Here is a 23,796-nt window from a genome sequence, read left to right on the forward strand (position 1 = left end):
GAGAGAGAGAGAGAGAGAGAGAGAGAGAGAGAGAGAGAGGAGAGAGAGAGAGATAAGTAACAGAGAGGAGGAAAGTAAAACAGAAAAAGTGAAAGAGGAAGAGTGAGAGAGAGAGAGAGAGAAGAGGAGAGAGGGATAGAAATGAAAGCAAAGGAAGAGAGAGAATAAAAAACAGAAAGGGAGTCAAGAGAGAGAGAGGGAAGAAGAGAAGAGAGAGAGAAATGAACCTGAAATGGAGAGAAATGGAAGAAAAAAGGAGAGAAAAAAAACAACAAGAAAGGAAACATAAGAGAGAAAGGAAGCAAGACAGCTAAAGGGAAGGGAAAAGAAAAAGGAGGGAAACAGAGGAAGAATGTTAGAGAGAAATGAATGAAAAGAGAAAGAGAGAGCAAAAGAGAAGGGGTGAGAGTGATAAGAAAAAAGGAGAAGAGCAAAACAAAGAGGAAAAAGAGAGAAAGAGGAAACTTAAAAGACAAATAGAGACAGCTAGAGGGAAGAAAAAAAGAACAGCGAGAGAAAATAAAAATAGAAAAGGAGGAAGAAAGAGAGAGGAAAAAAGTTTGAAATGAGAAAGAAAGAGATAAACGGGGTAGAGAGTGATAAGAAAAGAGAAGGAAAGTAAAATGAAACAGAGCAAAAGCAAATGAGACAGAGAAAAAGAGGAAAGAATAAAATGAGAGGAAGACAAGATGAGAGAAGGGAAAAGGAGAGAAGAGAGAAGAAAGAAAAACAAAAACAAGTCAGAAAAGAAAAAGGAAGAATGAAAGGAAAAACAGAGAGCTAAAGAGAGAGGAACAGGAAAGAAAGAAAGAAAGAAAGAAAGAAAGAAAGAAAGAAAGAAAGAAAGAAAGAAAGAAAGAAAGAAAGAGGAAGTGGAAACTGAAACAGAGATAGAGTGAAAGAGGTAAGAGGACAGAAGGACAAAGAAAGAGAGAGGAAAGAGAGAGAGAGTGAGTGGAGAAAAACAAAGCGTGAAGCAGAAAGAGAAGAGATGGAGCGATCAGAGAGAAGTAGACGCACACAGTGGGGGGAGTGACCCTGATAGTCATCATGAGCTCCCGCTGCCTCCTCTGGAACTCGCGCTCACACTTAATGAGATTTTAATGGGACCTGCGGACGGAGCGGGGCGGCCGCACTGATCGGCTCCGATATCAGAGGGCAAAAACATTAGGCTCCGTTCCAGGCAAACATACGGACCCTGTCCCGGGACACCAGCACACTGTCCGCGTCTCCGACACCAGCTCAATCACGGCTAGCATCGGCCGTTTCAGCGCCTCCATCTGATAGAACATTCCAGAAACATGACAGAAACATTAATGCAGTACGGTAAACATACAGCAAATCAGGTCCTAATCATCAGGGGATGTAATCGGCAATAATCTACAGCCTGGACAGTCAAAGAGCGGTCATGTTCGCCCTACAAGGAAGCCTTCACATCGTTAATAGAGCTAATGACCTTCAACGAGTAGGATTTCACAAAGACCAAGTGCGGTCTGAACAATTCTTCTTAGAAACACCTACTCTGTAGGTCCACCTCGCTGATAATACAGATAAAGAATATTGAAAGACTCCGATTTGAGTCACAAAGCATCATAATCTGATTCAATACAGACGCTGCATTTATCACACTGCTAAAGTCACACAGTCATAGACTTTATAAAGTAGGATACTTTGGCGCAATCCAGTCTAAAGAAGGAAAAATGCAGGATCTTGCTAAAATCTCACAGGTTTGCCGTCACAAACTGGTAACAACTTTCATATACAAGAAGTAAACGCCTGAAACCACAGTAAACATGACTGCTTATAGGCTGACACACTAGTCAAGTAATATTCCGAGATAGGATTTAAGTTTAAGAATGATACTGAGTACTGACCACCTGCAAAACAGCAACATACAAAGTGAAAAACGTGAACTAAGCGTCTACTTGAAGCTTCAGATATCCGCATTTAAGCTAGAACTACTGTAATGAATTATCTGTAAAATTGTTGTTTAATCTTAATCTTAATTCTTTATCTTCTGTGTACACTGTCCTTGGGCATCTTGGAAGGTGCTTAGAAATACAACTATACATTATTATTATTATTATTATTATTATTATTATTATTATTGAAAAACTGGGTAAGTTAAGGTACAGCTTGATTAGCTTAGTGGTTACTTAATATTAAAACACTGACAGACATTATTAATAGTGTAATGGCTATATTTGGATCAAACTATTTACTCTTTCATCAGGAAGGAGAAATCAAAGTTTCCAAAATTTCTAAACAAAAGTTAAAAGTTTAAAATAAAAATGACTTACTTTTTACAAAGATATAGAGAAAATGGCATGCAAGAGGTGGTAGACCCTGAAAACTGTCCCCATCAGATGAACAGCACTTAAAGCTTTCATCTTTGAGAGAGAGGAGAAAATCAAGCTGCTTTAGATCTGAAAACATCCACAGGTGTTTCTGTCCATCCTCCCACTGTGAGAAGACGACTCAGCGCTCTGGGTCTGAAAGGATGTGTAGCTGAACCAAGAAGAACCTCACTGAGAAAAGGAGACGGACAAAAAAGTTGTAATGCTGAATGTGTGCGGGATTATTTGGCTTATGAGAAGCAGAAAATGCAACTTCTAAGACTGAACTTTGGAGTTGTGAAAAAATAAAACTGCAGATTTCTCTGAAAGACTGAAAGTGAGTCACCTGAACAGGTCAGAACTGTAATAAAAATAATTAAACACAAGATACTCCAACTTTTGATATACGTGGCAGGTTTTCTAGTAAATATATGCCTTCTGCTTTCTTCCTGAATAATTTTAAGCCGTTTTGACTGGTGCTTCTTGTAAATTTCATCACAGCCATAGTAGCATGTGGCATATTTGTTCTTGGAAACCTTTAGCAGTAGAAGTTTGATCAGTGAGTCTCTTCACTTCTAACCAGCTTGAGTGTCTGATTCAAGCTTATGCTCAAGCCCCTAGCCAACCATTAAGTGCCTTAGCAGACATGTGCGTAAAATATGAGCCTCCGAGCCCAAAGCGATTGGCTCAGGTTGAAAGTGTTTGGCTGCGGCTTCTCCCCGCGAGGAGCTCCATGTACCTGCTAACTCCAACTCCCCCCAGCTAGGACAGCATAGCCATAAAACACTAGCCTCGGGTAGACACTTCCCCTGCTGGCGTTAGCCTCTCCCTCTAGCATCTGTTTTGATGGAAGCTCTCTTTCACTATCCTATCACTCCCTGGAGAACCCTGCAGACGATTAACAACCAGAGCAGATGACACTGATTTTGGTGATAGCCACACAAGCATCGACTGAGGTGCTGAGACTACGATGAGGTGCTGAGGTGCTAGAGCTGAAATTGTGCATCGTTACACTCAAGGTCAAAGACTTTGCGTGCCAAAATGCTTGGACAAGCATAGTGCACAAGTCTATCTAATACCTATTATACTACGGTTAGTTAGTTCCAGCCTTGCGAGCTGATTGGTCGAGAGGTGTTCTAACCGTATCACTCTGCTGAGACACCGTTGCTAAGCAACGACTTCGACAGCTGTAGGAGACGCTCAAGCTATTTGAACGTTTTTACTTCTTACTTTGCCACAAACAGAAAATGGACACTTTCAAGATCACATTTGACCGAAAACCGATTTGGTCAGACTCTGAAGAAGAGACGCCACTAAATTCCCAAACTGTCGTCACCTCTGAGCAGCTTTTCAGTCAGCAGCTGTGACAGAAGAACAGCTAAACAACCTGGAATCAGCCAGAAATGAACCCAACACCATTCACCAAACGTGTAGTCTGATCTTCAGACTCTCACCAAATCGGACTGAGCCATAAATCTGACACAGTGAAAAACAGAAAAGCTGCTCGGTGGTGATGACAGTTTGGGAATGCAGTGTAAGGAGCTGGAGAATGAATTGCCGGGTGTGCAGCGAGTGGGCGGAGCTCGTTACCCTGACGTAGCAACAAGCTGCTTGTTAAGGAGCTATAATTTGGCGGAAGGAACTGCGAACATTAATACATATTAAACACCGCGTTCACGGCCCAGTTTATTCATTTCTTACTTTATTTATTTAACTGTTGTATAAAAGCAATAGAACACTCGAGGTTGTGTTTTACTGCTGTAACATTACGGCTGTAATGATCTACAGCGACCAAATCACAGCCGTGATGTTATTTTACAATAACACACTCCCTCTCGTCTTCTACTGCTAAAATATCTCACCCTGATCTCCAGTTCTTTTTCTTATAGACTTCTCTTTCATCCACCCCAACTTTGCCTGTCTTGCATACATTCACATGTACTCCCACTTACTGGAGTGTAGGGCATGGTTAAAAATGGAAGGGGCTAACTTCATCCAAAGAAACTGACCGTGAACCTTAATGCAGAAAATGAACAGAAGCTTTCACTTTTAAACCTGTTTTTGCAGCAGCATCAGGTTCAACGGCTTCAATTATCGAGTCACTCAAGACAGAAAAACCTTTAACCTTGATGGACAAAGCAAAGCACCGCAAGCAATAAATGTGGTGTTTGAGGAAAAAAGCCCAACAGCTTCAAATGTTTGGCTAGCATGTATGCTAGCAACTGCAAAAGCTAAGTTAGCTGAAGTTGTCACCTGCAGAAACTTAAGTTTTCATAAATTACAGATAACATTCCTTTAAACAGCATTATGTGAGAATTGGTGTTTTTTGCTCTTTGTAATTGCATGTATTTCACTTTTAGAGGCCAGTTGCTAGTGTAATCTGTAGTATCCGTGTGCCTGTGTGACTTGCTTGCATGCGAGTTGACTGCACTCAGTCACTGGAATTCAGAACGTCAGAATGGAAAGCATCATGTCGACTTACAAAAGTAATATTACAGGATTTATTACAGGAGGTTGTAAACTTTCAAGACTTATTTGGCAAGACAGTGACAAAGACTGACCAAATTTTTTTGGCATGAGACCATTTCTCTGCATGCTAGTCTGAAGCGGGACTGAGGTTGGATGACTTTTGGTATCAGGAAAAACTACAGAACTCCCTGAGACAGGCACGACACAGAAAAGGTTACAGATTGTGTCACAGTGTTTACTAAATACCATTGGAAGGGATGAACACCTCAATGGGATTTCCACTGTTTTCCTGTTAGCTGTGACACTGTCTTGCATCCTTGTATCTTTCTCACCTCTTGCCAAAGAATAAAAGGCAGTCAGTCAGAGATTTCCTTGTCTGTTTTCTTGCTCAGTCACTCTCTCTTTTTCTCTCTCTCGTTTTCTCCGACTAAGTCTTCTTCGAACACTTTGTAGCCTCTGCAATGATGTCCGAAGTGGGAATACTGAGCTACTTCTTATAGTTGTGCTGAGGCACCATAGCTTTTTGTTGTGTTGTGGTGCCATACAGTGTTACACAGTTCTCGTGAGAGCTTTCATGCTTGCTCTTCCAAAGTTACATAGCACTATAGCAGACGTTCAGGGCGTGGAGTGGCAGCGATACAGATGCTGCTCTCTCTATTATAAGACAGTCTACCATCAAAATGATACATAATATTGCTTTAATGTGTCCTACAGCTTCAGATGGATCAGCTACTGGATTATTACTGCTATACAAACTACAGTCTAACCAACCATTCAATACATTTACTGCATGCAGTACTTCAGGTCTGCCCATCAGACTGAAGGTTTTTCTATGATAAAAGGCTTGTTACCTGAAGCCGTGTTGAACCTGTCATGTTTTAGTAGGGATTTTCCTTCTGTACAATGTAATGGCTGCAGCTCATAACAAGACTAAAAAAGACTTGAGTTGGACTCACATTACATATTTATGAACAACTCTGCAAACTACACTTTCAAGAGATTATGGATTACTGAAATCATCACACATGGCTAGCTAAGGTTAGCTAAAAGTACTATCCTGTGTGGATTACCATGCTACATTTACTAATACTGGTCAATTAAACTTTTTGTTTTCCATGATTATCACAATAGCAATCTGAACATATCAGGATACAGCACTGATTTTGCTCTACAGAGTCAAAACGGAGGTTTGAAGGGCTGCCAGTATGAACTGCTCTCAATTCTTTCGAGAATCAGAAAGTTCTTGAAGTGTGGAGAAATACATACCTGCTTTATTACTGTGTTGGTGGTGAGAATGGCCTGCAGAGCTGACTATGCTAGCTGTGGAACAACAAGCTGACCAGAGCTGGATGTCCTTTATTTAATGCATACTATATATATATATATTTATGCCCCATTTCCACATGTACGCGGATATTTTTAAAACTGTAACATGGCTGATTACCAGGTTATTCCAGTGTGGTTGGTAATACTGGGATTACTTCATTAAGTAATACTTTATCATTTCACCGTCAGTCCACACATATAAGTCCCTCCCTTTTGAAACATAAACAAAGTCTTTTAAAGTGGTTTAATGTGAAATGGTTGTCAGATTTCTTTACAGTGGTGGTGGATGAACCTAGCAACAATACATACAGCACAGATATTGCCATTTTATTTACTATCCAAAACCCCTGGTGAACCTACACGTGTCTTCTGAGTTGTTTTATGCAATGTTGAGGATGGTAAAATAGCAGTAAATCTAAAAAATAAGTTGTCTTTGGGACTATTTTGCCTTTTGATGCCCAACACGTTAACATGCACTTGAGTCATCAGATAACGGAGAAACTCCAGGTCTACATGAGTCCGAGATTTCTACTTTGCAGCCACCCAATAAACACACAGAAGAAGACGTGGCATAAACGTAACGTAAAACTTCATGCTGCTGCTTTTTTAAAACATTGCGCCACTTTACCTGACAATATGAACTTACATCATTTAGAAGATTAAACTTATTTCAATCCTTTATTTCACACTTGGTTTCAGTGCCTCTCTAAAAAGTGTTTTTCTGCCATCTTGCGACATCCAACCCTCTGTTCTCACACATGCACAGACGGAGAAATCCGATAGAAATCGGAGTAAAATTACACATGCATTGAGAAATCGGATTACTGAGCTAAAATCCAGCTCTCTTCACCAGATTTCTTCATCAGATTTCTAGATCAGAGTATGGTGTTTACACGACTATTTGAATAATTGGATAACTGCGGAAATCTGCTTCTGATTGTAAATTTGTGTTGCCAGCTGAAGTGTCTAATGATGAAGCACAAGATGTAGACACAAAACTGGACAATAAAGTCCTGAAGTGGACATTGCTAGTTCAAGGTCCTCAGGGCATCATCCCACACCGACAGCAATGAATGCTTTTTTCAGTACTGAAGGTGCTGTAATCGCAGGTGGGCTGGTGTGTGTATGTATCTGTGATGAGGTGGGGGTGGGGCTGTGGATGAGACTGAAAGAAAAAGACACTCTCCCTTTCATCTCCGTTTCATCTTCCTTTCATGTGTTCTGCCCAAGGAGTGCAACAGCTCATATACAAAGCCACCGTTTGAAGCCTTTCAACTCCATTAGAGATGCTTCCTGCCTGTCCTGTACCCTGTTAGGTGGTTTCTTCTCCTTAATTATCTTTATGTCGACACTGAAGAGAGCTCAGTGTGTGTGTTGGGGAGGGAAATGTGTGAAATTCTTTTTTTAATCATTCACTCTATGATGAACGGGGGTCTATTGAAGGGCAAGTCTAGACAGATAGCCAGCTCTCTAGCAGAGCCAGTAAACCACACCGGCCTCGTCTGAAGATCCGCATTACAAACAAGACTAATTAGGGATTAATTGTTTCCGTTTTTGCTTTTCCTGGATGTAGGTGGTTCTCTGGCTCTGGCTCTCCCTAGTTCTGCAAGGGGGGGGCTTTGTTTTTTTGGCACAGGTGGGATCCAGAAAGTGACAGAATCAAAAGCAGTTTAGATAAAGAGCTCAGAGCTATGTGGAAGATGCAGTATGTTATAAGTGCTTCCACTGATTCCTTGGCTGCTGATTTCTTTCTTCATTTGGCCTCAAGCCTTTTCCTGGCACAGCCTATATAGGCCTATATATTGGATATGTCACTATAAAAGAATAACAAACACACAAATCATCAGTAAATCACTGAAATAGCACTTTGTTGAGTTTGGTGTTGTGTTCTATGCATTTTAGGACAACCACTAGGTGTGCTCTTTAGTATACTGCATGTTAGATATGTTGTGTTTATATACCTGTATAAACATAGACCTGTGAAATTGTGTAAAATGAAGTTGTGGATTACCGCTGTATGTTTTGTACATGAAATGGCTGACCAGATAAAGTTCCTATATCTCTAAAATTGGAATTTGGCATCACATAAGACCACTGTCAATAGAGGCTTTTAAAAACCTAGTTGGGGTGAGCCTGTTGGTCACATTATACACACGCGCACACACACACACACACATATACATATATATATATATATATATATATATATATATATATATATATATATATATATATATATACACACACACACATGTGTGTATGTATGTATGTATATATATGTATGTATGTATATATAATATGTGTGTGTGTGTAGGTGTGTGTGTGTGTGTGTGTGTGTGTATACACATATACACACACACACACACACACACCAGCCACTTTAATATGTGCACCTGTTCAGTTGCTTGTTAACACAAATAGCTAATCAGCCAATCACATGGCCACAACTCAATGCATTTAGGCATGTAGAGGTGGTCAAGACAACTTGCTGAAGTGCAGACCGAGCATCAGAACGGGGAGGAAAGGGGATTTAAGTGACTTTGAATGTATCCAGCGAGCGACTGAAAGTATGCCACGAAGAATTAAGGCAGTCCTGAAGGCAAAAGGGTCCAACCTTTTACTAGCAAGGTGTACTTAAAAAAGTGGCCAGAGAATGTATATATATATATATATATATATATATATATATGGAGTCAGGTAAATTGGAGATGAGGTGTGAATGCATATAAATGTGTATAGGTGGCAATACTAGTGTTGGACAAGAATATAAAGAAAGCATTTCTGAAAACACATGTTTAATATGTATAATTCAGAATCGGTCAGGAGAAATCACTAGGTATTTATGTTGGATGAGTAAGAAGAGCTAATAAGCTAACAGAGCAAATGAGTATCATGTAGACTGCTGATGATGACTCTCCTCAGTGGATGAGTGCTAACGTTCATTTTCTGGACATTATCTAGAATAATGAGGCTATTTAGTGATACAGATCCTCTCTCTGCCTTTTCAGTCCTTAGCAACGTATCCTTGGCAACATGCTCACGTTCAGGCAATCGTATTTCAAATGAGCAAAGTATAACATACTTATTCGCAAATACCAGCCTAACCGTTTCACTCGATTGGTCTGTATATTTTCTCCGTCTTCAAGCGATAAAATGTACCAAATACCTGAATACTGATTACAGTGTTCAAATAGTGGAGTACTTAAGCACATCCCTAGTTTATTACTTTGGACGTTTTTAAATGCAAAATGTTTGGTGTTTGTCATTTTGTTGCAATTTTACTTCATTTTCTCAAACTTTTGTCATCCTCTTTGCAGGTTTAGAGAGACATGCCAGAATATGTATAACAAGCTGAGAAGAAGCTTCAATATGAAAAAAGATATAAGCACTTCTTCTGTGCTTAGGATTCATATTAACTAATAAGTAGTAGATTTTAAGAATCTTGATGGTCTTCCCATGCAGACCATCAAGCCTCTGCAACTCATCCAGAATGCGGCAGCACGACTCGTCTTCAATCTGCCCAAGTTCAGCCACGTCACCCCACTGCTGCGCTCCCTTCACTGGCTTCCTGTAGCTGCACGCATCAGATTTAAAAACCTAATGCTTGCCTACAAAGCCAAAAATGGACCAGCCCCTACCTACTTGATGGCAATGGTGAAATCACGAACTGGACCACGAGCCCTTCGAGCTTCGAGTACAGCTCGGCTTGACCCGCCATCCTTCAAGGTGAACGGAAGACGAGCGTCGAGAATGTTCTCTGTACTGGCACCCAGGTGGTGGAACAAACTCCCCCTGGCTGTCCGAACAGCAGAGTCTCTTGCTGTCTTCAAACACCGACTGAAGACTCATCTCTTTACACAGCACTTAAATGAGCACTGAATTATAAGCTGCACTTATTTTTATTGTACTTCACTGTGTATTGCAGTTTATTGTATTGTATCTTATTGTTATTGTATTGCATTGAATGGCTCAGAGTTCTGCGTTCAACTCTGTTTCTTTTTCTCTTGGTGTCTGCAGTGACATTTTGTTTCTAGCAGTATCTGAGCCCAGGACTGTCTTTTTCTCTAAGCTATTGGTAACTAGCAAAGATACTTTCTCTAGATAGACAAAGCACTTCTTGTAAGTCGCTCTGGATAAGAGTGTCTGCTAAATGCTGTAAATGTAAATGTAAGTGTAAGAAAGATAAGAGTGTCTTGCTCAGTCAAAGTAACTCAATTTTAGTGTAACGCTGCATTTACACTGCTCCGGCATGTCGAAACACGTCCCAGCCGTTTTCAATGGGAAGCATTAGTTCTGTCAGCCCCAAAAAGTTGAGTGGACCTGGACTTTATGCAAATGAATCAAGCCAATGCGAAGTCTGTGTCCAATCAGAAGGTAGCTGGTGTTTGTGTGTTTCATGTCTGCAGCTTAAGGTATAAAACATTGGTTCTGCTTGTCAAATGGTTTCTGTGCAACGGCGAAATGTAATCTATTTAAACACAACTGCTTGCCTACACAATAAAAGGCCAAGCGGCAAAACAATCAGTAATGAAATGACTGAAGTTGATTTTACTTGGAATTCCCTCTTAACACCCACATGTGGGCAACTGAGGAGGGAGGATGAGTTCATGTCCGTCAACAGGCCAAAGCAGTGGAAATGCACCATAACTCCATAACCCAGTGATTCTAGGTACGTTTGCCCCAGCAGTATGTTATGGAAATGACCACAGTTTGGGCTAGTTTGACCTGGCTTTTTTTTAAGCAGCTCAATGTAAGAAAAGACTAGTAAGAAGATCTTCTGTAGATTTACAGATCACATGTCACACATCAATATACGACAGGGAATCACAGGGAACATTCTGGTCACAAAGGGGTTAAGAATGCAAATAGGTTCCAACAAAATGAATAAAATTCATACACTTTGCCCAACAAGGCAGTTCACCTGAATACTTGTTCTAAAGCCACATACAAAACTCATTTAACTGAATGGCAGGGGAAACGGCCCATTATGAAACTACTTCTGCTGGGTGGCCTAACATTTTAACCCCCCCCCATCATCGTGGTGAAGGGTCACCTCTGAAGGGTCTTAATGCAGTCTATAAGAGTGGAATGAACTGGATGACCACTGAACATTCCCAGTACACTGCTGTTCAGGTCCTCCTAAATAGTCCTCAGAGATCTTTCATCTACTGATACTGGATATGCAGCAGATAAATTCCTATACATGACAGTCTGAAATCCAATCTTCCGTTAAGTGGACCCATTCGGTCCCAAGTGGAGCAGTGTTTGATTTTGCACCATCCCGGTAGAAGGATTTATTTATCTTGCGAATTTGCTTTTACCTTTTGAGAAAAATGAAGCCAGCATGTCTGCTGAATGCGTAATCAAATTTAAAATTTGGCCCGAATCCCTCTGTTAGCAAGCCCTGGTTCATATTAAAGGGACGCGCGATTGCATCACTGCTCGCGATCTGTGTGGCATTGCCTCTAATTGGCCTCACCGAGGGAAGTGCACTTGTTTTGAATGTTTGTTTTTCTTTTTATTTTGTTTTCGCTGCTTTAATTGGATTCCTTAACACACATGCTGAGGTTCGGGGCGCTGCTCGAGTGAGTATGTGCATGTAGAATCTTAATGATCCAATGTCACCCCCTCATCTACCTCCTGAGCGCAGTGCTGCTCGTTAGCTGTGACGCCTGGATGGATTAACTACATTAAGGCATGTGGATCGAGCCTGTTCAAACGTGTACACACACACACACACACACACACACGGACACATCTGTGTTTTCCACATTTCCAAACTCTACAGAACTCGTGGCAACCACATTTGTCAATCCTTGAAACTAAAGCAATCCTTGAAGTCTTTAACTGTAAAGAATGCTTTGAACGAACCAAAATTGTTTTTTGAACATGGCAGGAGAGCAGAGGTTTCTAACCACCAGGCCATGGACTGGTACCAGGCCGTGAATCGTTTGATAATGGGCCGCAACAGTGTGGCAGAGAGTAGGGAGAGTTAGCGGCCTAACTGCTGAAATCCACTACTACACTGTAGTAATATAATGCCATTAATAGCATAATAACTAACTTTTATTTAATGCATCATTCCTTCCATTAAATTTCATACAACTTTTAAATCTGTTCTTGTTGGCTGAAGTAAGTGACGAAGCCGAATATGAATAAACTGCCAATATTAACAAACATGTTATTCAGGTTTAATGGGGCAAATGCACAAAAAAGCATCAAAGGTAAGACTGAAGTGAACATTATAACAGCACACCTATGTAGTATAAGACATATGGGGCGATATGTATGATATACCTGTCCATAGGTGACATACAGTACAATCAGGAGAGACACATTCACAGCAAATGAGCACATATCTACCAATTCATGAAAACAGCATACAGTGCATAGATGTTTTAACACATTCAGAAGATGCAGTGCACTGTTTTTTGCTGCTTTTCACCACAAAAGTATGCACAAAATAGTTGATTCGGTGGGGCATGATCACTGGTTTGTGGGCAAGCACAGGCTAATTATATGTGATGTGTCATCATAGACCATCCTACCCACTTCCCTACCAGTCTGTGAAAAGTGATTTGGGCAAGAGATGACAAATAAGGGCCATCTGAATGAAATGTAAAAGAATCACAGACTGTTTAGTGAAATTTCTATTAAGTAAAGTAGAGTAGCAGTCAGCAAACATGAGGAAAGCTTGTTCAGCTATGATCTCAGAATTTAGGAAAAGCTCCTTAAAACAGAACAGAATGAACATTCTGTTAGCTGATGCATGTAGCACACTCAAAAATGACCTACACATTCAGACATGGATAATATACTGAAAGATGGTTTATGATTGAAATATTTCATATGTAATTAATTTTTTTTTGGTTTAAGGATATAAAAGTAATGCGATAACACAGTTCTTATCAAGTCGGTAACTGTAATGCAATTACATGAATTTAAACTGTTGAAAGAAAAGTAATCACATTACTGTAATACAACACTGTTGAGCCACAGCTGCATAAGGAGCCGCCTAAATGCACAGAACCACTCTATTCTCACGCATAACGTGGAAAAAAGAACAACAAAAACAACATTGCATTTCCTCTGATGCTCTATAATCCTCTTCTACATCCCTGAGGAACATACCTTCCGCTTTCTCACTCTCACATTCACACACAGAAAAGCACAAATGCCTCCTCCCTTCTAAACCTCTGCTCAGATACAAAGCACACAAACCTTTATTCATTTGATTAAAAAAACTATTTGGAGCACCGCAGCTAAATCTCGGGTTTGATAATGGCCGGAAAAATTGCAATTCGCCAGCTATTATGCCCAATCAGGCCAGGAGGGAGGAGAGTAGAACCAGATGGACCAGCACGTGATGCCTGAGCACAGAGGGCAATGCAGTACCCCAGAGTTGCTGGGGAACAAGCCACAGGCACAAGCAGCCAACCTGGAGGCTCCAGCTGTGCTGACTGAGTGACTGCTTTCGCTTCCCCAAGCGTTAGGTTGTGTTAGATGGTGTGAATTTATGGTGGCTTACCTGTCTTGCTCTTTACTTTCTTGGAGGGCTGCTTCTTTTTGATGAACTTGGCGGTGGCCTCCTGTTGCAAGGCGGGGTCTTCCTCCTCCTGCTCAGCTATGGGCTCTGGCATGGTCTCGCAGGCAGCTGGAAAAGAATATACATATTGTTAGCAAACAGTAGCACTAGATATAGACAAAACGTACAGACAAATTCAAGCTTCATGATATTTGCTATCATTGCTTTTAGCTATGAGACACGCCTATTTTTTATTCTGTTTTTTGGGGATTTTCCCCCAGTTTTCTCCCCAGTTTAGTCCTCTCCAAATCCACCCACTAATTAGGACTCGCCCAATCATGGCACTCGGTGTGCAACCAAATATAAAGAGCATTTACTTTAAGACTAACTGTTCTGATGTTTTTGCTTACCTAAAAACTGGGTGGTCTGCCAACAAAGTTGCCATATTCTAAGTTGTTAAACACAACTACATGAAAATATCATGAAATAAAAGCTGAAAGTCTGACCTCATATTCATGTACTGATCTCAAACCCTAATGTCTTCAGTGGTTAGTAAAAACAAACATACTAGCCTTGCTGTTCCAATACTTTTGGACAAAACTGTGGTGAGCAAAACATTTCAAGGCCTTTCTGGCTCAGTGTCACAGTTTGACCAAGCAGCATGGATCCAGGGATCCATGGAGTTGAACCTTTTGGGAAAAATTAACAAAATAATAAATGTAAACTTTTCTTATATGTTACATTTAGCTAATTAACTGTAATTGTGCTTTAACATATGCAGGAGTATGTTGTAGAGGATGGTTAGAAAAACGTCATTTGACCAAGGACGCAAAAACTTTTGCACACGACTTCATGGCCACCTCATTCCAATCTACATTTTTTCTGAGTAATAAGTCACAGAATGAACCATCATCAAAGCTGCCCAAAGCCCACAGACATTAACAATTTCTTAAAACAACTGAGATTTGAAACGGCACCTTTTTTAATTTTCTTTTTTTAAACTAGTCACATCCATCAAAACATTTTCTATCAAATGATGACACTTCTGAATAGTCAAGGGTCTTTTTAAAAAACAATATATGGCATGTGGTGATCTGTCTCATGTAAATACTTTGTAAAATTCATCGGCTGGTCGTCTTCTTTGAGGTCGGGAAAAAATTTAGCAAATTTCTTTGAACACAGCAGCAGTGCTTCCCAGAATTCCATACAGCCGTTTCATTGGAGAAGATGTATAAACGTATCGTTGCCAGTGGACGAACTTTCTCTTCAGCTTTGACTTCAGGATCAGAATGAGCTCAGATGCTGCTTCTGAACGTCCTCCGCACATGCTCTCAAACACACACACAATCCAACACCTATTCAAAGCCTGCTGTCCTAACAGCAGGTCCCCAGACTGTGCCTGGGATCCCTCCATCAGGGGGGATTTGAGGATCAGCCGGTGCTGGGGCCCTGAGGCGGGTGGGCTTATGAATCGGATCCCTTGTACCGCCTCCTCCTATCCTGCTCTCCCTCCTTCCCACATTTCTGTGGGTTGTTTCCATTTTCTACGGTACTTCCATCCTATGTCCTCGCGCACACTAACACACTTCCTCCAGGCAGATTAGGATAATCCAACTCTAATATTTATCCATTCAATAAAGCCAATCTGCTCGACTTGCAAAGCCAACTGCCTGTGATGGTTAGCGGTCAGCTTTAGACAGTGCTAGTGGGATTTTTTTTTTAGGGTTGACATCTGAAACAGGATACACGGTCTTCATAACACTGCTGTTTTCATAAGCTTATAATCTGAGGGTCTAGCTGTGTGGAATGAGGTCAGGATCACCTTCTACCTGTATCAACAGGAGGATGAAACTAGCTCCCCTACTATGATAACATAGTCAGAGCTGTTGGAAACAGCAGCCGTTGTTTTCCGTCACCGGTTGAAAGGTGGTAAGGTTAGGCTTGAGAGTGCCAGTGTTGTTGACCACACATGTAGTCTGATATAGGCAGAGCCAAGGCAGGCCTTCTGTGCAAGCAATGTGCATTCTGCCCCCCAAAAGCACGCATGTGATTTAGAAAACTGGATGCAATGGAAATGCAGCTGATTAAATATTCAGCATAATTTACAAAGAGGCCAGATAGTCGTGATGTTTCACTGCCTTTAAAATACAGCCACAATTTAGCTGTAGTGTCTTAAGGCACTCTGTAGGGAAGTTTTCTTTAACAACTGCAGCAGTCATATCGGACTAGACCAGGGCTCAGCAACCCAAATGTTAAGAGAAGCAATTTTGTCCTTTTAGAAAAAAAATCAAACCATCTTGGGAGTCTCAACATTTTATGCCCATTTTGCCTTCTTGGTTGTAAATATGTCTCGGTATGTGCCAAAGGACTAGTATGGTCTAAAAACATGATAGAAACATAAACACAGACTTACTTTGCTCTGCTTTAAGCTTTAGCTCAGCTATAGCCACTTTTCTCACATCTCGAGCAGGAACCTTTTCCAAACAAGTAGTTTCCTGTAAAATGTCTCTTGTTCAATATTCGATTTTTACGAGGCTGAAGTCAGCTTCTCATTCGTCAGCTTCTTGTTCAAATTTTCCTGGGAAAATTCAAAGTTGACTTCAGCTTCGTGACTTTTTAAGTGTTTGACAGCTTCTTGTTACAGTTTAACCATCTAAGGAAATCAGCTAATGCAAATAAATCAATTCATCTCCATATTATCTATGTTGGTCTTAAATCTTGTTCTTAAATCTGCATTGCTATGGCAACCAGCAGTCTTAAGGGTTAAAGGGTGAATTAGCAGTTAAACCTTAAGTCCAGCATTTACGACCATTTATTGTTAAACTGTCATTTTACTGAAAAGGAGGATTATTTTATTTTCACCTAAAAATCTAATTCTACTGTGGAGCCGCAACAGGGCAGTAAAAGAGCCGCGTGTTGCCGACCCCTGAACTATACCAAGAGAAATTCCTGTTATTATTTGCTTATTTATGCGCGACTATGAATGTAAATAAATATATAATTAAATATATAATTCGTTTATAGGGAAATACATTTAAATTTGATTTAAGCACCTGAGCAGCACCACAAGCACTAAAATGTACAGATATAATGTATTAGATGTAGAGTAAGAGCTCAAAAGACATTAACAGATAGAGAGAAAATGGAAAAGAAAAAAAGAGAAGAGACAAAAAAAGGTGTAAATCAAAAAGAAGCTGCCGGTGTTCTCAGAATGAAGACTGGCCACCCCAGAGTCTAGACTTCAGCATTGCTGAATGAGTTTGGGATTACTTGGATTGTGAGAAGTAAAAAATGAAGCCAGCTTCTAAGACTGAAAGCTGTAATAAAGGGTAGTGGAAAGGGTAGTTTATAGATATTTTGCCTACAATTGAAATGAACAAAGGGTGGTTTTCGGGCTCTGGCACAATACTGCAGGTGTTGCTGGTAAAGCACCAAAAGAACAAACATGACAAAACATACTGCACATAGGTGGAGAAAAACGTAGACGAAAAAAGTTCTATACTCAAAAAGAGGGGGCTGTACAATATGGACATATAATGAAAACTGCCATGCACTGCTACATAATGCAGTTGTCTAAGATCATATAAGGACAGTCTAGAAAAAAGGCTGTGAAAGACACCAGCGCACAAGCACACACACACACACACACACACACACCATTCTTTCAGTCTATGATGATCCACTGTGCTTTCTCCTCTCTCCCTGGCTCAGAGTGAAACACAGCCCAAACCCCATTTACACTGGAATGCATCCAAAAAAAATGCCTTCTGCAATAAGACAAGATAACAGTGTACGTCTAGCTTCCCATTCACAACGTCACGCCTAGCAAACATGCAGAAAACAACTGCTCATGAGACAAAGCGCTGCTATTGTACTTGTGCTTGGAGCCTGAAGCGATGGGGGATATGTTGGTAACACTTTACTTGAGTCCTGTTACATTACATATCAAGACATGACAATCAAGCCACGAATGTGTCATGATCTTGTTCATGAGACCATTACCAGTGACTGTTCTGACAAATGCCATAATGCTGTGATGTCATGAGAGCTTATGTCACATGCTAGTCAGGGTTCAACATTAATCTTGTCCCCAACTTGGTCTGGTCAGGAAAGTAGACTGAAACTGTAATGTCGCTAAGAGTTTCAACTGGCCTGAATTAGTTTTTGCTTTAAAAATCAGTTCTCAATTATCAATTATAAGAATCAATTATTCTTTTATTTATTCTTAAAATAAATAAAAATAATAATATTAATACTACTACTAATAACATTCCTATTCTTCTTTTTTCTTCTTCTTATTATTACTACTACTACTACTATGATAACCATATTCATTTACTGTATGCAATTATGCTTTACATTTATATAGAAGTCTTCAGTTTTTATGATTATATTTGTGAGAGGGGGGGCATATGCGTGTGTGTCTATTAATTAGAACTATTGTCCATACATTCATTAAATGCTAACATGTTCAGACAAAAGAATATTCAGTTTTGTCTACCTTCTTAAAGTAAGACCTCCGAACTATGCAAAACGTCTCCCGTATGAACAGGTCACCCTGCATTTCTGAGTCTAATACTGGACCACAGAGGACGCAGGTTGTCTCTGATGTCTAAGTAATGAAACTGACACAGCAAAGTCTGTTCCAGGCTGGAGGATGAATGAGTTCATGCTGGGGGGAAAATCTATTCATTAAGATGTTGCTGGATGACGTCCAGTCTAGACTCTTTGAGTAGCGTCTTCAATGTGTAAGACTGTGTAAAAAATGCGTAGAAACTGTTCTGCACTGACTGCTGTGAAGATGGACGATCACAGGGAGCATTAAATAAAGTGAACAAATGAAACATGACAGAGCTTTTATAAAAGCTGGAACTATACAGCAAGCTCAAAATGAGAGAGAGAGAGAGAGAGAGAGAGAGAGAGAGAGAGAGAAAATCAGAAATTAGTAAGAGAACGATTCAGAAAGAGAGAGAAAGAAAAGTCAGAGAAGAAGAAAGAGTCATTCAGAGAGAGCGAGTAATAGAGAAAGAGAAAGTCAGAGAGAAAGTCAGAGCGAGGGACGTGATTAGTGATGCATGTACACTGACATACACTGTATTAGTGAGCATGTACACTGACATACACTGTATTAGTGAGCATGTACACTGACATACACTGTATTAGTGATGCATGTACACTGACATACACTGTATCAAGCATGTTTAAAAACTCCGCTGATTTTTCTACATAGTTAAGTGGTTAATAGTGGTTTGATGTGAAATGTTCTGAATACATTAGCACTATAGACATCTGGATCCCTGGTTCCTATCACCTCAACTATAACGAAATCTGAGTCAATAAATATCTCTACAGTGAACCAATTCTACTGAAACCTCTCTGAATGACTTTGTTAACATCGAAGGACTGAATTCTGCACAATTTTTGAATAATTGGTGGAATTTCCCACTTCCCTTTTAACCCTTAGATTTCTGCAGTTATTACTGTTATTCTGTTTTAATTGACATTTATTTAAACTCATAAATAAATTACATAATTTACTGTAGAGTTTGTTACATAATGAATTATATTCACATTGAATTTCACATTCTGTATCAGCAGCTCCACAAATAAGACACACAATGACTATCAAATACGAATTATAATAACACATCTCCAATAACGCTAACATCTAAAAGCTTTCTTTTTAATATACTGACTCAATGCCAGCTGAGAACAAAGAAAAGCAATTCTATTAAAAGCGTTTAGAAAAGCCGGGTGTCCCCACACTTTTGAGGAGCAGCGCACACATATGCAGAAGTCTTCAGTACATCTTCAGTTGCAAAGAAACTCACAAACGTGGGAAACCCTCAAATGCACTTCCTGAACAAACACAGAAGCCTCGTTGCCAGATTAGACGCCTCCCCCGACGGCATGCTGGAAGTGCGGAATGCATTTAAGCGCTCCATAAAGAACCAGACTGGGGAACTTGCCAGTAAAGGACCCCTGCCTCCATCGTCTGAAAGCACTAGATTGTGTTACTTCCAGCACACTAATAGAGGACAACACATTCATTCCTGCTGTTAGGCACAGACTCAAATATGACTAAACAGCCTCTGAGAAGTAAGACTGCTGATCTGCGATTCCAGCACTACGGCTTCTACTCATTTACAGCCTTCTGTCATATCAGCATGTCAAAGGCCAATATCACAATAACTGATAAAGTGGATATGTACATTTTCTGATACACTCAACATGTCCTTAGTCTAAATCGACAAACAGGAGCTCAACAGTTGTAATGCTACTTTAAGGTTATTTTAAATAAGCAGCCCATTTTTGTCAGTGATGTTATCAGTGCTTGTCATGAAAAATTGAGCACTTAATAATCTGATCATAATCGGATGCCTCCAGTTATCTGTTTATTCAAATGGTCATATAAACACCACACTCTGATCTAGAAATCTGCTTAAGAAATCCAATAAAGAGAGCTGGATTTCAGCTCAGTAATCAGATTTCTCAGTGCATGTAATCTCTTACTGTGATTTCGTTTGGATTTCTCAGTCTGCGCATGTGCGGAACAGATCGCAGTACCGGAAATAATCCAGCAGCGTCGCCACGAGAGACAGCAAAACACTATTGGAGCAGTGTTAAAACCAAATACATGCTTGACAAAATGACGGATTTTAATATTTCTTATCTTCTAGATGATGTATGTTTATATTTTCAGGTAAAGTGCAGTGATGTTTTTTTAAAATAAAGCCGCTTCATGAAGTTTGAGTTTACATTATGTTTACGTCATGTCGTCTTCTGTGAGTTTATTGGCTGGGTGCAAAGCAGAAATCGGATTACTGTCTGACATATATATATTATATTTATATAAATATAAAACTGAATGTTTGTTTTTTTTAATGCATTAAAAAAATAGTATAGATATGTTGCAGGAGATTTTTATTTAGCATTTATTTATGAATTATTGGTACAGAACTGATGTCAGTGTTGTTACTGCTTCACTGATTTACATTATTTACAATATACTATTTGCAATATTTACTTTTTGGATCACTTTATTTTGCAAGAGTAAAACCACCAACATTATATAACACATTAAAACCCATTTTATCCAAATTTATTAGAGCTATTAAAGGAGCGCTCACTCTCCTTCTGTGAGCTATCAGTACAAGAAATGATTGAAAAGGACCCTTCAGTTTTTTAAATTACTTTTTTTATGTAAGACTATTGGGTCAAGATGAATTGTCAAAATAAAATGATATTTATATTGTTGAAGTTGTTTGACAGAGGACAGACAGTTTTAATGGACTCCTGAAATACATGAAAAATGAAAATCAGAATTACTGCTCTATGGAAATAAAGTTTATACTTCAGCATTTTTGTTGGTCAACTTTAAACTTTAATGCCAGAGACACATGATAGAAAGACACAAATCAGAGGCCTGCGCAGTGTGTGTGTGTGTGTGTGTGTGTGTGTGTGTGTGTGTGTGTGTGAGCGTGAGAGTACGCGCGAGCATGAGCGTGGGCCTCTGCAGTGTGTGTGTGTGTGTGTGTGTGTGTGTGTGTGTGTGTGTGTGTGAGAGTGAGAGTGAGCATGTGTGCATGTGTGTGTGTGTGTGTGTGTGTGTGTGTGTGTGTGTGAGTGGGTGTAAGAGTGTGTGTGTGTGAGTGGGTGTAAGAGTGTGTGTGTGTGTGTGTGTGTGTGTGTGCACAGCAGTAGAGGGAGGAGAGACACATCACACAGACTGAGTTCATCACAGTGAAGGAAAGCTGGACTCATCGTTCGAGAGCAGCTCCTCTCTCTCCTCTCTCCTCCTCAGCGCTGGGCTCCTGCCCAAACAGCAAGCGCTTCATCCCCACACTCCATCCATCCATCCACACACATCCCTCCACTTCACCATCCTTCACTATCATAGGGGAGGACGCCGTGACATCATCCACTATCTACACATCCCAGCTGCTGCGCATCAGACCGAGCCAGAACTCCAGAGAGAGAGAGAGAGAGAGAGAGTCAGAGAAAATGAGTGAGAGAAGCGAATGAAAAGAGAAATAGACAGACAGAGAGAAGAAGCAAGAAAGTGGGAGAAAGAAAGATAAAGAGGAGAGAAAGAGAGAGTGGAAGAAACAACTGAAAAGAGAAAGAACGATAGAAAGAAAAAACAGAAAGAATATAGAAAGAGAGAAAGATGAAGAGAGCAAGGACAAAGAGTCATTGAGACAAAAGGAAAGAAAGAGAGGAAGGTAAGACAGGAAAGGAAGAGTTAAAGAAAGAGAGAGAGAGAGAGAGAGAGAGAGAGAGAGAGGGGGGCAGACAGAGATATTAGGGAGGAGAGGGATCTGATAAGAAGCCGCAGACGTGATGAGGGGAGAGGAGAGGAAAAGAGGAGAGGAGGAGAGGGGAAAGAATGACACTCGGTTAATCATTCACACATTCTTCACTCATCTGCAGCTTTTAAAGCGCCCTCAGCAGACACAGACCACCTCCACTCTCTCTCTCACTCTCTCTCCCCCTCCACTCCCTCACTCTCTCTCTCCCTCATTATGCCTCTCTCCTCCTCCCTCTCTCTTTTTTCCTGCAGTATCAGTGAAAGCAGCTGGGTCTGTCCTCATCCTGAAATGAGTACACAATGCAGCAACAGCTCGCTCCGTATAATTCACTCTCCACAACACGGAGACATAAACACACAAACACACACTCCTGCAAACCCGCTCACACATTTACACGCGCCGCAGTCTCCAGGAGAGGCTGCATTGCCGCCGGTGTTGTTGGAAACGTAAACACTTTGCGTTCACAGCCGGTTGAAAAAGCAACGGGAGCAGGGCGGGTAATAAATTACTGTTTACACAGTGCCTGACAGGCCTTTGGTCAAATGGGAGCCGGCTGTGTGCTTTGGCCCCAGGCCAGAGGTGAGGAGAGAGAGCGTGGAGTCCTGCAAGTCCTGCAAAGCAAAGGCTACTGTGGATGGACACAGTAATCAAGAGATGATTCCTCGATTTGTCCACTGCATCCTTTTATTGACACTAATATATTCAACAATGTATGTCCAAAAGTTTGTAGTCATCATTTCTTCTGAAATGAAGGGTATTGATAGGGAGTTTGTTGCCCCTTTGCTGCTTGTAACAAGACTTTACACTAGATGCTAAAACATTGCTGTGAGGATCTGATTGCATTCAGCCATAAAAGCATTCCTTTTCGTTGGATGATTAGCTCATATTGACAATATTATCATTTATCACCCATAGATACATTTTTTCACAGCTGCCAATCAAGATTTACACGTTAGAAAACGCAAAGTATGGCTTTAAGATGCTCAAATGTAATTATATTTGTCTATCACAATATGATCAGTCTATCAGCTCATAACAGTCTAGATATGCTGTGTGGCGTCAGAACATTCTGTAGTTGCACAAAAAAGCTATTTTGTTTGTTTGTTTGTTTGTTACAGTGTTAAAAACAATAAAGCCATGCTGCAGCCTTCAACACTGTTAGTAGTAGTATAATAATCGGAGTAAGGTCTAGAAATGTGATTAAGAAATCTGATAACGAGGCTGGATTTTAGCTCAGTAATCAGATTTCACAGTGCATGTAAACTCTTACGATGATTTCTTTCAGATTTCTCAGTCTGTGCATATGCGAAACAGATGCCGGTACTGTAAATAAGAAAGCAGCGTCGTCGTGAGACGCAGCAAAACACTTTTGAAGCAACTCTGAAACCAACTATGTGCTTGACAAAATTAAGGATTTGAATATTCATCTTCTTGATGGTGTATGTTCATAGTTTCAGGTAAAGGAGTGCGATGTATAAAAGCATCAAGTTTGAATTTTGCATTACACGTCTTATTGGGGGCAGTCGTGGGCTTTGGGGGCAGTCGTGGGCTGGAGGTTAGGGATCTGGCCCTGTGACCGGAAGGTTGCCGGTTCGATCCCCAGGGCCGATAGTCCATGGCTGAGGTGTCCTTGAGCAAGACACCTAACCCCCAACTGCACCCCGGGCGCCGTGGATAGGGCTGCCCACCGCTCCGGGCAAGTGTGCTCACTGCCCCCTAGTGTGTGTGTTCACTAGTGTGTATGTGGTGTTTCACTTCACGGATCGGTTAAATGCGGAGGTGGAATTTCCCCGGTTGTGGGATCAAAAAAGTATCACTTAAAAAAAAA

At 40.5% G+C, this 23,796-nt stretch overlaps 1 protein-coding gene across 1 annotated transcript in view; it reads right to left on the bottom strand.

Moving 5' to 3' along the window:
• Positions 1–13,645: 13,645 nt before the first annotated feature.
• The window catches only part of bbs9 (Bardet-Biedl syndrome 9), a 160,187-nt gene continuing 150,036 nt past the window's right edge, over positions 13,646–23,796 (bottom strand). Inside the window, exon 22 of the mRNA XM_017725761.2 lies at positions 13,646–13,785. Coding sequence (XP_017581250.2) covers positions 13,646–13,785 — 140 coding nt within the window. The remainder of the gene's footprint in view (positions 13,786–23,796) is intronic.

Source organism: Pygocentrus nattereri, chromosome 19 (assembly GCF_015220715.1).
Source record: "Pygocentrus nattereri isolate fPygNat1 chromosome 19, fPygNat1.pri, whole genome shotgun sequence".
Classification (NCBI taxonomy): domain Eukaryota; kingdom Metazoa; phylum Chordata; class Actinopteri; order Characiformes; family Serrasalmidae; genus Pygocentrus; species Pygocentrus nattereri.